Below are 15,268 nucleotides of genomic sequence, written 5' to 3' on the forward strand. Positions count from 1 at the left end.
GCCACCGAGCCTGGCACATCCCAAGGAGATGCTGAAGAGGACTTCCCCCTAGAGACAAGCCTCTGCACTCTTCTTGCCGTGCTGCTCGTTCCGGCTGCACCTTCAACTACCAACAGCAGTCGCAAGATGCTCTGCAACGGGTGGACGTGACTTTTGTTCCGTCACCGGGGAATCAACATACAGAAACTCATCTCCAGACGAGTTGATGGCATGAGAAAGCCAGTGCCATCAGCCAGAAGAAGCAGTGCCCAGACTGCACGTGCCTGTGACTTCTCACCAACAGATATTTATCTGCTTTCCTGTTTGGTAGGTCATTGAACAAGCTCTTATTTCCTACACACTGAGCAGTTTTTAGCTCCGAGTATCGGTCTCGTGGCTGCGTACGGGGTACTTGCAAGCAGCTGGGGCAGAGCGCTCCTGTGCCAGGAGACACGGGCGGGTCGCAGGTTGCTGGTGTGAGCAAAGCCCCTAAATCGTGATCGGTGGCTCCGGTGTCAGACCGATGGACTGTAACTTCAGTGGGTTATGACCGACTAGTTTAGACAGAGCATTGACTGTCCCTGTTTGTACCTCAACATAAAAGTGGCACAAGCGCTTGGAAAGAAGAATTACTCACTGCCTTACAAAAATAGAGGTATGGGTCAGCAAAATACGTACCGTCTTTCTGAAAAGCCGGGAGAGAACCCAAGGCACGATACAAGCGATATAAAGCACTATCGTGTGCTGATTGCACAAACTGAGCCCGCAGCAAAAGGCACCAAGTTTAGAGATCTGAAAGGGAAAAAAAAACCCACATTCACAATTACTCTTTACAGTTTGCAAAAACATCCAGAGACCAAAAGAGCTTCGGTGCAGACCCCAGCACGCTTACAGGAGAAAGGCAAATACATCGGCCAGCACCGGTCAATTGTAACACAGATAACACAGGCTATTTTTGATTATTTACAGGGAGATTTCATTTGTTTAACAGAAAACATTATTGACGAAGTGTCCAGCGCAACGGCTATGTCTCCATGTATACAGAGATCATCTGTAGCACCATCGTGTCGTAACGATGCGACGGGGTCCAATTCCTGAACCTCTGCTGCACAGGGGAGACTGCCCAGCAGTTAACTCCGAATGATGCAAAGTTTTCAGCAGCCATAGCCTAAAATAATGCCATTATGTACAGAGACCTCATTTTATATAACAGGAATGATTTTTTTCCTCTTCTTCAGGCACAGAGGGCTAAAGTCAGGGCTACACAAACTTCCTAAGCAAAGGGAATTATCTGCGATATCCCTCATTAGTCTAAAAGCTCATTTTCAAGCACCTTTGAAAGAGTTTTCTGATAAAACGGGTAACGTATCCAGACTATGCAGCACGGCGCAGGGTATTTCTGGTACTCATCGAGGATCATTCACAGGCTCGTTACTGGTACCACGGCCATCCCTGGCTGATGCTAAGGAAAGCCTCTCTCTGCCCCATGCTGCCATATGCTCTGCTCTGTCCCAACACCGTCAGACCAGTGCCGAGTCCTCTTCGTTCAGTGGGGGAGGATGAGGCTACGAGAGCAACTCCATGTAGAAACCTTGGGTCAGTGCCACGTACGCCACTGGCCACGCTGCTCCTCCTCTGAATTTGCCTCCTTCTCCACCATCACTGCCCACTTGGGCCATGTTACAACCTGAAGCCAAGCCCCAGGGCAGCTCCTCGGTGGGCAAAAAGCCACCAGAGTCCCACAGACGCTGTTGGACAGGAGCTGACAACCCATCCTCACCTCCTCAGCCATCCCCAAGGCGGGCAGCACTTCCATCTATTGTAAGAGCATTGTCCCTGCTTATTTCAGTCACTGGTGAGGATGGCGTGTGAGATGCAAACACTTGCCTCGGGGTGGTGATGCGATCACCTGGTAATTTTTAATTGACTGCCCAGCATTCAACGCTGAACGCTGCCTTGCCATGGAAACACCTGCCATAACTTCTGAAAAATATCTGTGGGCTTCAGAGCTGCCCTGCGGGACTCAGAACAACCTCAGTAATTTTTCAAGTATATCGATGAACTCCAAGCACACCCCTGAAGAAGTTTGCACGACCAGCTTCATTTATGAAAAGTGCTGGGAGCTTGCTGTTGGCAGCCTGGCTTCTTCAAGGCATAGGATGCCAGACACCCAAAAAACATTGAAACAAGCTCCTTAACTGCTTCTGAAAATCTCATCTGAAAATCCCATTGGAAATTGGGCACGTGAAACGTGGAAGCAGGTTGGAAAACGCCCAACTCCATCTTCGTGGAGTTCAGGTTGTAGGGATCTTGGGATGGTACTCATCAGAAAAGAAAAAAAAAAAAATCCCATGGTGAAACAAGGTCTCTATAACCACTGATAAAACGTGTTATTTGAGAACTTGCGAAGCTGAGTAAACTACCACTGCCGGCTCCTGAAATTCTAGCCTAGCCCGACAAAAATCCTTTTATGCACACAATTTACAGGAGTCACAGCGGGCAAGTCTGTGAGAGGAGACGAGATCAGATGTTCAGGCAAATAGAAGTAGAAAGAACAAGACTGCTGAGTAAAAATATCATTTGGCTGCCTAGTCTGTTTATAAAGTAGAGAATATAGCATGAAATTTAAAGTCTCTGTATTTAACAATGCCATTATTTTAGGGGCACATTTAATTTCAAAAGAAGAACTGATTGAAAATTTGGTCGTTTCTGTTTTTCGGTAGAAACCTGGGTTTCTGACTAGCTGAAGTTTTCTGTGAAATATATCTATTTACCCCAAGGAAAAACATCAGTTCTGAAAACCAAAACTTGAACACCCACAGCCTAGTTTGAGTCTTTGATGCGGGAAACCAAACTTTGCACTAAAACATTGAGATGAAAATGATTTTGCTGTTCCTGTTTCCACCCTGTGTGTATTAAACCAAGCCCAAACCCATCCAAGAGGTCCCAACTCAACCCTTAAGCAAAGCAGACAGGGTTTTGCAATGTTTGGCACTTTCGAACACCCAGGTAGGGCAGGGATCGACACCACCCCAGCACAGGTGCTGAACCCAGTCCCAAAATTTGGCCGTCTTTATTTAAACAAAACTAAATCAACACTAAACGAATAGGAAATTCAACAGGCGTGGGATAACTAATTGGAAAAAAAATAAAGAACTATTCACTTTGCTTGAGATGTTTTACCTTTGATCTCTCCTTTGCAGTGGATGCCTCCTCAAAATGCGCGGTGAGAGCCATCAGCAGCCCCACAAACAGATTGTTTAAGCTAAAAACCTCCGCCGCGATGGACCACTGCCATGTTAGACGAGAAAATGAAAACACCCCCGCAGCAAGGATTCCTCCCGCATATGAGCCAGAAAGCCTGCAAACACAGATAACATGAAATCTTCTTTTCCAACAAAAAAGCCTACTTTATTGTCCTCCTTTTTTTAGGTTTTTTTTTTTTTTTCTAAACATACAGCAGAAATGGTGACTGCCACCCAGCACCCTGCCAAAACATTATATGGTTAATATCTTCCTAATAATTTCTTTGCACTGAATTGCAATTAGGAAGAGCAGGCGTTAGCCAGCCTGTCTATTTGCAAGCCACCCAACACCAAAGAGTCGGCTTCTTCTCGCAAGCGCCATGAAAACTTCCAGCGTTGAATTTGGTTCGGAAACCCCGATGAGCGATGGCCCAGCAGGTCATGGTACGCCGAGCCAGGGAGTCACGCCTCTAATGGGATACTCTCCGCTGGAGGAGATGCCAGCAAGGGTGCAGCCTTAAATTCATCAAGGCGCTCAATAGAGTGGATTAGAGCTTATTCATGATGGACAGCATTAGCAGAGCTTTCCTTGGGGGGGGTTGTTTAGTGTCTCGGGGGTGGGTGAGGATTGTGGCGCCCATGGTCCCAGCAGGGAGAGGCACCCGCCGGGGTCAGGAGTGGGGGAAAATGGGGCTCAGCTCCAGCAAGGGGGAGAGAGCGGAGGAAGCAGGTGAAGCACCCGCCATTGGGATGGCTGTGAGCCCGAAAGCCGGGCACCTCTGCGACTCCCAGATGGGATTACGGCACACGCTCCCCACGGAGCCGCCTGCCCAACTCGGCTGGATGCCGCAGCCGGCGTGGCGAGCCCACGAGGTGGGATTTAGCCCCGGAAACCTATTACGCCCGTTCTGCAATCGCGGCTCTTCCCACCCAGTCGCATCGTGGGCAGCTCCGGCTCTGCCTGTTTGGAAGGTCTCCCCTTCGGGAAGTCACCCTGAAAAGACGCCATGTAGGGCACCACAACCAGCTCAATTATGCCTTATCCAAAGACATAAACAGCTGCGGTTATAGTCAAAGCTCCTCTCCAGAAATTCATCATCCTGCTGTGAGACTAAGCCAGGTTCTACCACAAACTGGGTATTTTTCTAGTCCCACCCCAGGTGCACACACTTCCATTTAGTCCTAACGTTTCCAGCAGGTTTAAAGCAAAATTATTATAAGAAAGCCAATTTCCTCATCAAGCTACCCGTGTAACTTGCTCCTAAACACTGGCCATATCCTCTAGCACAGCCAAAGTCCCCAGGTGGTTTGTTCTGCCCATCAGGGATCAGAGAATGGACATCCATGTAGGACTTGCTTATGGGGTTCCTCACGTAACTCTGAGATAAATAGAGACCAAGTAAACAAAACCTACAGCCTCTATGAACAGAGATGAGGGAGCTGCTGGCGCAGCACTCCCTAGCCGGGGCTCCTCTCCTTGGTTATGCTTTCTTTCCACCTTCCCGAAATGACCTCAGTAGACTGAAAAGCCAACCTATTTCTGTAGACGTCAAAGAAGGACTTGTGCAGTCAGAACGGGAATTTTTAATCCATTAAAAATGGGAAGCAGGGTTCACGGGGAGGAGAGGACTGGGACGAGGGCTTGGGAAGACCAGGTCTCTATTCCTCCTCCTGCCACCGACACTGGACATGCTGGGTGGTCTGGGACAAGCCACTCTGCTGCTGCTGCCCCAGGTATCTGCAAAATAGGACTAACAATTTTTATCTCCTTTGTAAAGTGTTTTCAGATCTGCAGCTGCAGGAGGGCGAGAAGGAGGGCAGTTCAGTTAACACCGGGGAAAAAAGAAACCAACTCTCAGGTGTCTGAGGCCAGAGCGAGACAAGCTCAGGGTGACACAGAGCTTCAGCATCAAGGCTGTGGGAGGGGGTCTTGAAAAATCAATGGAAGGGGAAAAAATTGAAAATCCCCAACTGGCAGCAGGTGGGACTGTTTCAGACCAAATCTGTGTCTGCAAAGCTCCCTATAAGAAGAAAGGTGAACGTGGGGCCTCTTCTGTAGGAAGTCAGGCAAACTTTGAAGCATCTACTGTTGCCAGCTGAAAAGCCCAGGCGCGCTGGGCTTGCCCATCCCTGACCCTGCCATACAGGTCGCTCCAATCCAGTCCTTCTACACAAAAATTGTATCATAGGATTATTTTTTCGTGGTGAACACTAACACATCTACAAAATGAGTTGTTACATCCACAGGGTGGCGAGGCCTCGTTCAAACGTGAAGCTCCCAGCCTGCAAAGTCATCGGTGGAAGAACTGCAACGTGGATTTCCACATCTCACCCCCTCTGCCCACTCTCACTCCAGCCTGCTCAAGCCACCATGGCTGCAAGATCAGCAGGGGGCCCATCAATCAGCATTCACCAAATTCACCCATGCTGAAGGGCCCTGAAGACCACCCGTGTTTTCAGTAGCATCAAGACAGATTTGAGGCTGAATCTGATGGCGCTGAGTGACTCCGATGCAGCCCTGGTGATTTGGTTCACACAAGTGTATCTGTCTGCCCCATCATAACGGGAAGTCCAAGGACTTGTTCATAGTCATTAAAGCGACTAATGATGAACCCCACGCCTCCCACATCTCTCTTGTGCTCACGAATGCATCACCACCATGCTGGACTCTTCCAACGTCTAAACTTCACTGCCGTTCAACACAGGTCTGGGTATTCGGCATGAAATTCTCCAAGGCAAGACCTGTCACTCACTGCATTAATATAACGTTTCAAAATCACACAATCGCATACAGAAAAGGCGTTCACAAGCATGAACGCTGCTCCGTCCGTTTTGCTACCAAGCCAGCCCAGCAGCCCTGAGTCCACCTCCTCCAAGGGAGAGGTGGGACACACATGACCTGTCTGGCAAGGTTTTCGGTCTCAAGGGCTCTGGTTGTGCTCTCCTCCTCCCTGTTACTAGAAAGATGTGGCACCCGAATAGAAAAGGGAAAGATGCAATGGAGTTTACAGGAATCAAGTCAGGAGTGGTTTCTGCTCTTCAAGAAAAATACCGGGAAAGGGCAGCAGGACCATGTGTATTTAAAAACTGAGAGATCCCCCAGTACACAAACCCCACTACACAACAGCCCTAAGTTTTGACTAAACCCTTTAAACAGCACAAACTTTTAGTTATAAAGAAACAACTTTGTAAATCCCTTTGAAATTCTTGCAGGGAAATAAGATAAAAAAAGGTAAAACAACCTTCCCAAAAACTTGGGATGAAAAGCAGCATTTTAGGCAAACATCCCAATCATCTACCCATTCTCCTTGTCTTTCCCAGAAAAGACTCGAGCGTATTAGAGTTCAAATGAGATGAAAGAAACCCCGCCCTCTTGATAAAAAGTCTCAAACCTGCGATTCAAGTTTTATGAAATAAGGCTTTAGCAAAAGCTACTCAACCCAAAGCTTAAAGCCTTATCCCAGCTATGCGGGGCAGGGGACATCTCTGCTCACTGTCCAGCGCAGGGTCAGGATCCAGCACTGAGCACGGTCCCCAGATCTGTTTGTCAGCAGAGCCAGCGTTGCCTTTAGTTTCCTGCGAAACTCGTGGGAACACCAGGCTGCTAAGCTTACTTTGTAAAAGCACGTTGCGTGCATGGAGCACTAACCTCCTACAAGTATACTAGACGCTAAAAAACCAAATGGAAATGTGTTGCGTTCTTGAAGAACATCGAGACAGAAGCTTTGGGAAATGCAAGCTGGAGACCAAGAGTTTTTTGCAGGTTCTGTTACCAGCAATGGAAATGATGGATTTACGAGTCTGCTGATTTAGAAGGAAACGCTCTTGGAAGTGGAAACGATCAGAGCAGGTATCTCCAGATAAGGATGAAGACCACCTGACAGAAAAAAACCCAACACACCCAGCAGGTCTACCCAACGCAAGAGTTCATGATGCAAAGTAGCACCAGCAGGACAAGCAGAAATGAATCCCATGCGACTATGTCAGCACGATGCTGGGGCCAAATTAAACCAATCCTGCCTTACGGCTGGACTAACATGGTTATACTGCTCATTTTGATCGACACGAGGATCTCCACGCGCCACTGCACTCTGCCATCTGGCAGCCTCTTGGACTTCTCCAGCATGGAGTGACACTGTGCTGTGTCTCTCCTGCCTTAGTGCCAAGACAGCCCCAAACCCACACAGTTGGGTTTTTTTCTGAAAACACCTTTTAGTTGCTTAACACTGTCTCTCCTTTTGACAGCACATCAGGGCTCCAGAGCAGAGAGCAGCAGAGATTTATCCTCACTTGACTTCTACTCGTGCTTCTGTCTTCAAACACAACATTTTTCAAACACAGTTGGGGTGCTCCAAAAACACGGCAAAGACCCATGACAGCTGGATCCTCGATTGGCCTCATGTAAAAGCAACATCTAGGAAGGCTTTATCCCATTGCTTCTGGGGAGCAAGGAGGGTACCTTCCCAAAGCCAGCAATTCCCCCCCCCCCTCTTTGGAACTGGTATGAGAAAGAACAGATGACTGGAGCAAGAGGACCAATGGGTTGCCAACAACGAAGCCATGGCAATCGTAATAACCATCCGGTGTTCATCTGTCAACACAGCGTAGGCATAAAGCTACCTCGCAGCGACTCCCTCAAGAAGAGAAGGCTTTACAAAGAGCAAAAGGTGGGCAAAACCCCGCTACAAGGCTCTGTCCAGTGGAGGGGAGCTCCTGAGCTTGGGCTAGGTAGGGACTATCTCTTGGAGAAGGCGGCTGAGTCACCTAGACGAAAGCATTCAGAGTAGTAGTACCCTGCCGTTGGAACGGCCTCAGCACACAGAAGTCGGCTCGTGAAAGAAGGAAAGATTTACAGCCAACGCAACAGTGGGAAAGTCTTCACAACTTCTCCCAGGGGTATTACAGCTCTACCACAGCCAGGCCCACTTCGAGAAGGATTGAAGCACCGAGCTTGAATAAAAGCTGCCTTCTAGGCTTGTTTATCGTACGTGGAGGAAAAGCCAAGGGAACAGCTTGTATTTTTGATTTTGCAAAATAACTCGTTTGGGGCAAGACCTGCTCAAAGCACATGGAGCGCTTTATCAAAACAAAACAAGTGGGAAGAAGGTCCCTTCCTATCGGTCAACCAACTGTAACCTTCTGAACATCGGCAGAAATCCCCATCATCTGAAAACGCACTCAGAAGGGGCAGAAGCAGCCAGCAAAGGAGAGGTCACAGTCCTTTGTGAGAAATATTTTCCCATGGCGTCCCGAAACATAAAAGGAAAAGACTTAAAAAAAAAAAATAGTATTTTGTTTGCCTTTTCAGGCACCAAAGTGAAAGAATGTGCGGCTGGGCCTCAGCTCCAAGGACGCGGGCAGTAGAAACTTGCTTTAACCAGGCATATTTTAGCTGCAGGTTTTTATTAAGAGTTTGCAGGAACAAATCGGGAAAACTGAAATTAGGTATTTTAGGCTGTTTTTGCAATTACAGTTTTTAGCTTCTCATTTGTTGGCAATTGCTAAAACATGTCAGTTTGCCATTTAAAACTTAGCCTCTCCTCTAAGTTTGGTAGAACTTTTTGTTAGCCAAAAGCACAGGTTACACCTATATGCCTTTAACAAAGAACTCGATCAGCGTTTTTACTTTTTATTTAGAAAATAATGGCAGACGTTTTGTATTTAACAATTTGTAAAAACTTATTAAACGATTGGTATAAAGCTATATATGGACGGGAATTGGAATTTAATGGAAATGTTTTCCTTACATGCAACCTTCAGTGCGCTGGATTCATAAAGAAGTAAGATAATCGGAACGTTTTATATTTGAAGTTGATGTATTAAACACTGGAAACACCTATCTGTACCTAGGGAAATAAGCTGATTATTTCTGCCTTCTGTTCCCTCCAAAACTTTACAGGTAGCAGATCTCACTCTCGCATCTTTTTTTTTTTTTAAACCCAGTGGAATAAGGCAAAACTCTCCCGCTTTCTAAAATCTCCACTAATAAACTAATTAATGGATTTTTTTTTTTTTCTTTCCAATTTCAGTCTCTCCCTGCACCTGCAGGTGACGGCCCTGATGTCAGCGGTTCCCTCTACACCTGCACAGGCTCCAGGTACATCACCAGCAACTTCTGCCTCTGCAATGCTGCGACTTCGCTGCGCAGTAGCAAAGATATATCCCTTCAATGCATTTTTATTTCATGGTATAACAGACTAGTGCATTAAAGGTTTAACATTTCAAATTCAACTTAAGGGGTTTCACTTGTTTGATTTATAAAAAATGCTTTTTTTTTTTGGATGTAGGCTAAAAAAGAATGGGAGTTAGAAGACTGAACAACCAAGCTTGCCACAGATACATTTTAGGTGAGTACGTGCATTGGTGCTGAAACAGAAGAACTATTTAAAAATAAAACACAAATAAAAATCCGAACATGAGTTTAGGACCTAAGTAGTAATAATTATCCCAAAAACCCCCAATCCCTCTGGGTTTGCCTGCCTCTTCGTCACAAACACTCAATGGACAAAAGGCGGTTTCTCTTGCTCTCAGCGCTGAAGAGCCAGCGCAGGTACTACAGGGAATAGCAAACTAGGTTTTATTCTTCCTCAAGGACCTGGAGCTGAATAGCCACTTAAGCCCTGCCCGCAGCCTCCGCTCCCGGCGCTGGAGGAGGAGGTAGGAGAGCGCGGCTTGGCTCGCCGATCCCGGTTGAGTCTTCATGGCCACAAGGAGAGAATAGAAACCAAGCAAATGGGCAGGACCACCATAAAAAAAGATACCAAAAAGCAAAGCTGGTTATAACTGACTGCTGTCCTTTGCGTCAAAGGGGACTTTAGCATCATGCGACTTCAGCGTTCCCACGGACCCGCAATGTCTCGGGGTGGGGGCGAGCAGGCAGCATCCTCACCACCCTCCACATGCATTCAGTGCCACGTCTGCTCGACGCACCCTCACATCCAGCTAGGGACTGCCACCACTTACTCACCCTGTTTTTAAATTCTTTTATCGAAACACCACAAGTTGAAGACTTGAAACACCACTGCCCCATCCCTGGAAACATTCAGGGCCAGGTTGGACGGAGCTCTGAGCAACCTGATCTAGTTGACGATGTCCCTGCCCACAGCAGGGGGGTTGGACTAGATGGCCTTGAGAGGTCCCTTCCAACCCAAACCATCCTATGATCCTATGATTCTATGAAGAGGAGAGGCTCCAGCCTGGATAAGGAGTATTGAGCTAGTGAGGATTTTGGCTAAGGGGAGCTGGTCCTCACACCCTCTTGCATACGTCCTCCTGGACTGGATGTGTCCAGTAAGGACACTACCATGGACGTGTCCAGTAAGGACACCACCTCTGTAGGATAATACTGAGTCCCTGCCTGTCCCCTTGGTAAATACGGGCCCGTGAACATCACCAGCACGTGCAAGAGGCATTTTACATGCCACCCCTCGGGTGCCAGGGCCGTGCCACCTCAGCTCCTTTCACCGAGGGGACCAAGCCGTGGTGAGGTGCCGCAGGATGGTGGCAGTGGACACCGGTGGGTCTGGACACCGGGGACGGGAAAAGTCCCTGCGAGGGTTTGGCAGGGGAGCGAGGAACGGGACTTCCCGACCTCAAACCTCGCACGCTCCCAGGCACCTGGCACCACACCAGAGCGGAGCCTGCCTGCAGCCGCCCCTTCCCAAGAAAGTTTGGTAATTAAATTCAACGCCTCCACGCCAAGCTACCCCAGAGCAGTTCAACGAGTAGCACAATTCACGACAGATCGATAAAATGGACGTACAGCTGCGCTACTTAATAAATACCGCCCCGTACTCACACCTTTCTAATAGCGAGTTGTAAAAACTGTGCTTCCAGCCATTAAAAATGAGAATTTCTCTCCCAGTGTCTTTGCAAGCAGAAAGGGTATATTAGTTAGAGCCATTATTTGATTCACAATCCTTAGAAAATAGGTGCGCCTTTATCCCGGGTGCCTGTAATAACCGGTGCCTACTTCCAGCAGCCAAAAACCCCAACCCTCGGTAGGAACCGACTTTAGCTATTTAAATGTTTTATAAGTTGGTTTTTTTTTTTTGGTAATTGCAGAAACTTTTCCTAATCTGACATTTGTTAAAACCCCTTATTAGAAATTATGCAGCCGCGGAGGGGGGAAAGAAAAAAAAAAAAAAAAGAAAAAAAAAAGAATAAAATATAAAATAAAATAAAAATGAGCTGGCTTCACAATTACCAAGTCAGCCCATGCAGCCCTTCGCTATTGTACGGAGTGGCATAAACCCCCCGGCGGCCTATCAGCTCCCTGGCAGGCAGGGGGCTGCGCTATTCAAAGCGAGAGATACAAGCTGCAGGGCAAAAACCTGGCAGCTCCCATCTGACCCCCCAATCCCCGGCTGGTGACAGCTCCAAGCTCCATGGCAAATTAGCCCTTCTCACATTACAATTGCAGGAGACAGATTCCATTAGCGGTATCTGAAATTGAGTGGAGAGCTGCTCCGTTATCAGACTTGACTCATAAGCGCCGCTATTAATCAGAGCTATGATAGCATTTATATATTTCAAGCTATCTGCCGCCGCTGTGATATTCTGCTACAAAGGGTTGATGGGACTTAGGGAAGGGAACAATGGAGCTTTCTGGGAAAAGCAGAGTAAATCAAGAAAGTCTGTGACTTCCGCACATTCTGAAGGGATTGCGGTTTACATAAATTTTCTCCCAATTGGAGATTGAGCTCTTCCTCATCTTACACATGGGATTTAGTTGTCACTCAATGGTAACAGCTGTGAAAAGGTGAAGCGGCCCACCGCTCAGAATATTGCCTCCGCTTTTAAAGCAATTAACCCATGAACAGGAGGATACCTGGTGATATCAAAGGGATTAAGCCAGGCAGTGCATTATTAACATTTCCTTGAACTAATTCTAACTCTGACTAGCTGTCAGAAAAGACTCTTCAGTCTTTAAAAAAAAAAAAAAAGGGGGAAAAAAAAGAGAGAGAGAGTTTTTTTGCCCTGCTTTCCCCCCCTCCCCGTTCAAAACGAAGCAGAGTTATTGCAGCCTAATGTGCCTACTTTAGAGCAAAATGCAAATGAACAGATTTGGTAATGCCTTCAAACAGACTGAACTCGGTGCCGGTTTATTATGGGGACAAGGGGGGGGGGGGGAAATAATATATATATATATATATATATGTGATCAATTAGCCAGAGGTCACGGTAGATATTCTTCTAAAAGCAAATTAATACTCGAGTACCTTCTTTCTTCTCTCCCTCCTAAAACTTCGTAAGTGCTTGTTACTAAGCACAGCTGCTGTTGAAACGGCCAAGATCTTCGCGCTGTGCTACAACGGCGATAATCTACGCTAATCTGTAATCTGGAAAAATCCACATACGCCCTGTAAGGAGATTCCTCCTTCCCCAAAGCCCAATTATTTTAATTTCCCACGATGGTCGAGGGGGCACCGGCACGCCAGGCGGGAGCGCTCCTCTCTCATCCCTCCGTCTTTCCCAAACCATGCCCCCCCAAAAAAAGGAGTCAAACTGTTTGGGGACGACTCCTGCTCCAGCAAACCCGCGTACCCCAGGGACACGGAGTATTTCCCCACCCGTCGCAGGCAGCAGACAACTTTTCCCAGCACCGGTTAGTTTTAAGGGAGCGTCAGCCTTGAGGTCCCTCTGGGGCTGGCCATGAAGGTGACCCATCCTCCTGGTGCTCCCAACACGCCTGGTCCTTCTCAGGGACCTTCCCACGAGAGCTCCAGGACACACATCACCGGAGCGAGAAACCTCAGAGCCGTCAGGATGGTCAAGAGCCACTTCCAAAACATTTTGATGATTTCATTATACAACATGACTACCGCTCCTTTTTGTTGGCGGTGGGAGAAGAGTTGGTCCCAGTTTTCATATACATCCACAGTGTGTTGCTGGGAAGGCTTGGGGGGCAGGCAATATATATATATATATTTATACATATATATATCTCTCTCTCAAAGTCCAAAACTTAACATGATACCCAGAACAGCAAACCAGAGAGACGTGAACTGCTCAATTTAATGCAACATTTTCCCCCTTTTCAAAAACCCGTGTGCAACTCAGCCAGAATAAAGCTGGCAAAAACTTACTAGAAGTACGTGGGCAATGACACCTTCCACTCTGCTACTGCCCCTGCAAGAAATTACCTTTGTCTATTTAGGTACAGCAAAGCAGCCAAGCTATCAAAGGTATACACGGGAAAAAAAAATGCACTTAAAGGAGGGGAAAGCATCCTATTTCTCTTTGCAACAGAGAACGCAAAGAATGCATCATCTGTGCAGAAAATGACACTTTGGCAATCATATTATAAGAAGATAATTGGTTTACTTTGTCAACTTGCTATGCTTTGCCTCCCACAGTAAAACAAATAAATAGTTGTTTAAGGAAACAATCCTATAGCCGCACTCGCTGCGTCCTAAAAACATAAAGCAGCTCCCCCCTCTTTCAAAGCAAAGATGAATTATTTGCCTCAGCTACAAGCAGTCCGAGAAAACTCTTTGTAAATGCCATTTTACGATAATTACAAGCAATTTATTAGGACTGTGCAGACGGGGAAAAAACCATATTCGAGAACTAATTCAAAGGAGTAAACCGCTCGTTCGGCGATAGTCTGGAATTACTGACAAAAGGGCTTTTTGCATCAGCGCGGTTTGACATAAGTTTGTTTTAAGAAGCACAATCCGGGCTTAAAAATAAATAATATAAAGAAATTAATAATATAATGAAACTAATAATGTAATGGAATTAATAATATAATGTAATAAAATTAATAAACAAAGAAGACGCCGGGGTTGCTTCCTATCGACCCCAGCGGTGCCTGCACGGAGCATCCCGCCAGCCATCACCTGGCAGAGGAGAAATCTCTTTAAGGAATAAATTCGATCCTAACCCCGCACGCGCCGTAACACCCCGAACGCCACCCAGCCGCGGAGGGAACAGCGACTCTTTCCTTAAGCAGTAAAAGAAATTGTCCCGACCTGCCGAGGAATAAACTCGGGAAACGCCTCTTAAACGAAAAAGAGTCACTGGGGGGGGGGGGGGAAAGGGAGAGATTCACCGTACGGGGATGCTGGGAGGCACAGAAAAACCCGGCGAGGGTAAACAGCAACCCTGCCCGGCTGGCGGGGAGAAAAGAAAGGTTTTAGAGGTTAAGTTCAGGTCAGACGACAAATGAAATTGTAACAACCCAACTGACATTGTATAATGTCTTCTTCCACTCGATCAATAGGGCAGCGTCAGCCCCATTACCATAGAGATGGCTTCCTCCCCGCTGAAGGGTGGCTATTGTTTGAGGAGAGAGGTTTGCCACTTGAACCGCGTTGCTCCCCAAGGATGTGTACTTCATCAATTATTTGTATTCCTAACATCTACATATTTTCATATTAACATCCACATTTCGTGCGGCAAGAGGAGCAGGTGCTTATTTTTCCTCTGGTACCTCGCGGGGGTCACCCCGTCAGCTACATTTTAATTAAAACACAAAAATGCGGGGGGATTTGACAGACCGGTTTAGATCCTTTGTGAGTACGGACAAGCCCGGTTAAAACCAAAACACGTCGCCTTCAGATAGTTACGGCTTTCACGCAGACGGTGCCAGTGGACACTTTCTGAAAGACATTTTTTTTTTTTAAAAGGAGATGGCAATAGAAAGAAAAAACTTCTCTTGCTAAATGAATGTCGTAAAAAATAAATCAATTTTAAGTTGCTTAAAAGGAAAAATGTAACATTGCAATTTGGAAAGAAAACTGACCCACAATACCTTACAATTCGTTTCCAAAAAAATCAATCGCTGCTAGGCTGAATAATTGATTCTGTCAGTGCCTTGTGTCTATGAAATAATTTTCTGTAAGTCCTAATAGTTTCTAGCAGCTCTCCGTTCCAGGTTTTCCGTTCTTTCGTGCAAGTTTTGAATTTGACAGAAGCAACATCTTCCAAATCCAATTAAACGACAACAACAACAACAAAATTAAACCTCTAGAAGTGTAAAAACAATTCCCAAATTTAGCCTGTCATTTCTCTCCCGTATTCTTATTTCTCTAAAGCGA

The 15,268-nt window shown here is 46.7% G+C and overlaps 1 protein-coding gene across 1 annotated transcript in view; it reads right to left on the reverse strand.

Annotated features, from left to right (window-relative positions):
- The window catches only part of TMEM260 (transmembrane protein 260), a 36,164-nt gene that overhangs the window by 12,408 nt on the left and 8,488 nt on the right, over nt 1-15,268 (reverse strand). The window contains exons 4-5 of the mRNA XM_076345837.1: nt 3,163-3,340; nt 658-771 (exon numbers count right to left, since the gene is read on the reverse strand). Coding sequence (XP_076201952.1) covers nt 658-771; nt 3,163-3,340 — 292 coding nt within the window. The remainder of the gene's footprint in view (nt 1-657; nt 772-3,162; nt 3,341-15,268) is intronic.

This window comes from Aptenodytes patagonicus, chromosome 7, assembly GCF_965638725.1.
Source record: "Aptenodytes patagonicus chromosome 7, bAptPat1.pri.cur, whole genome shotgun sequence".
Taxonomy (NCBI): Eukaryota; Metazoa; Chordata; class Aves; order Sphenisciformes; family Spheniscidae; genus Aptenodytes; species Aptenodytes patagonicus.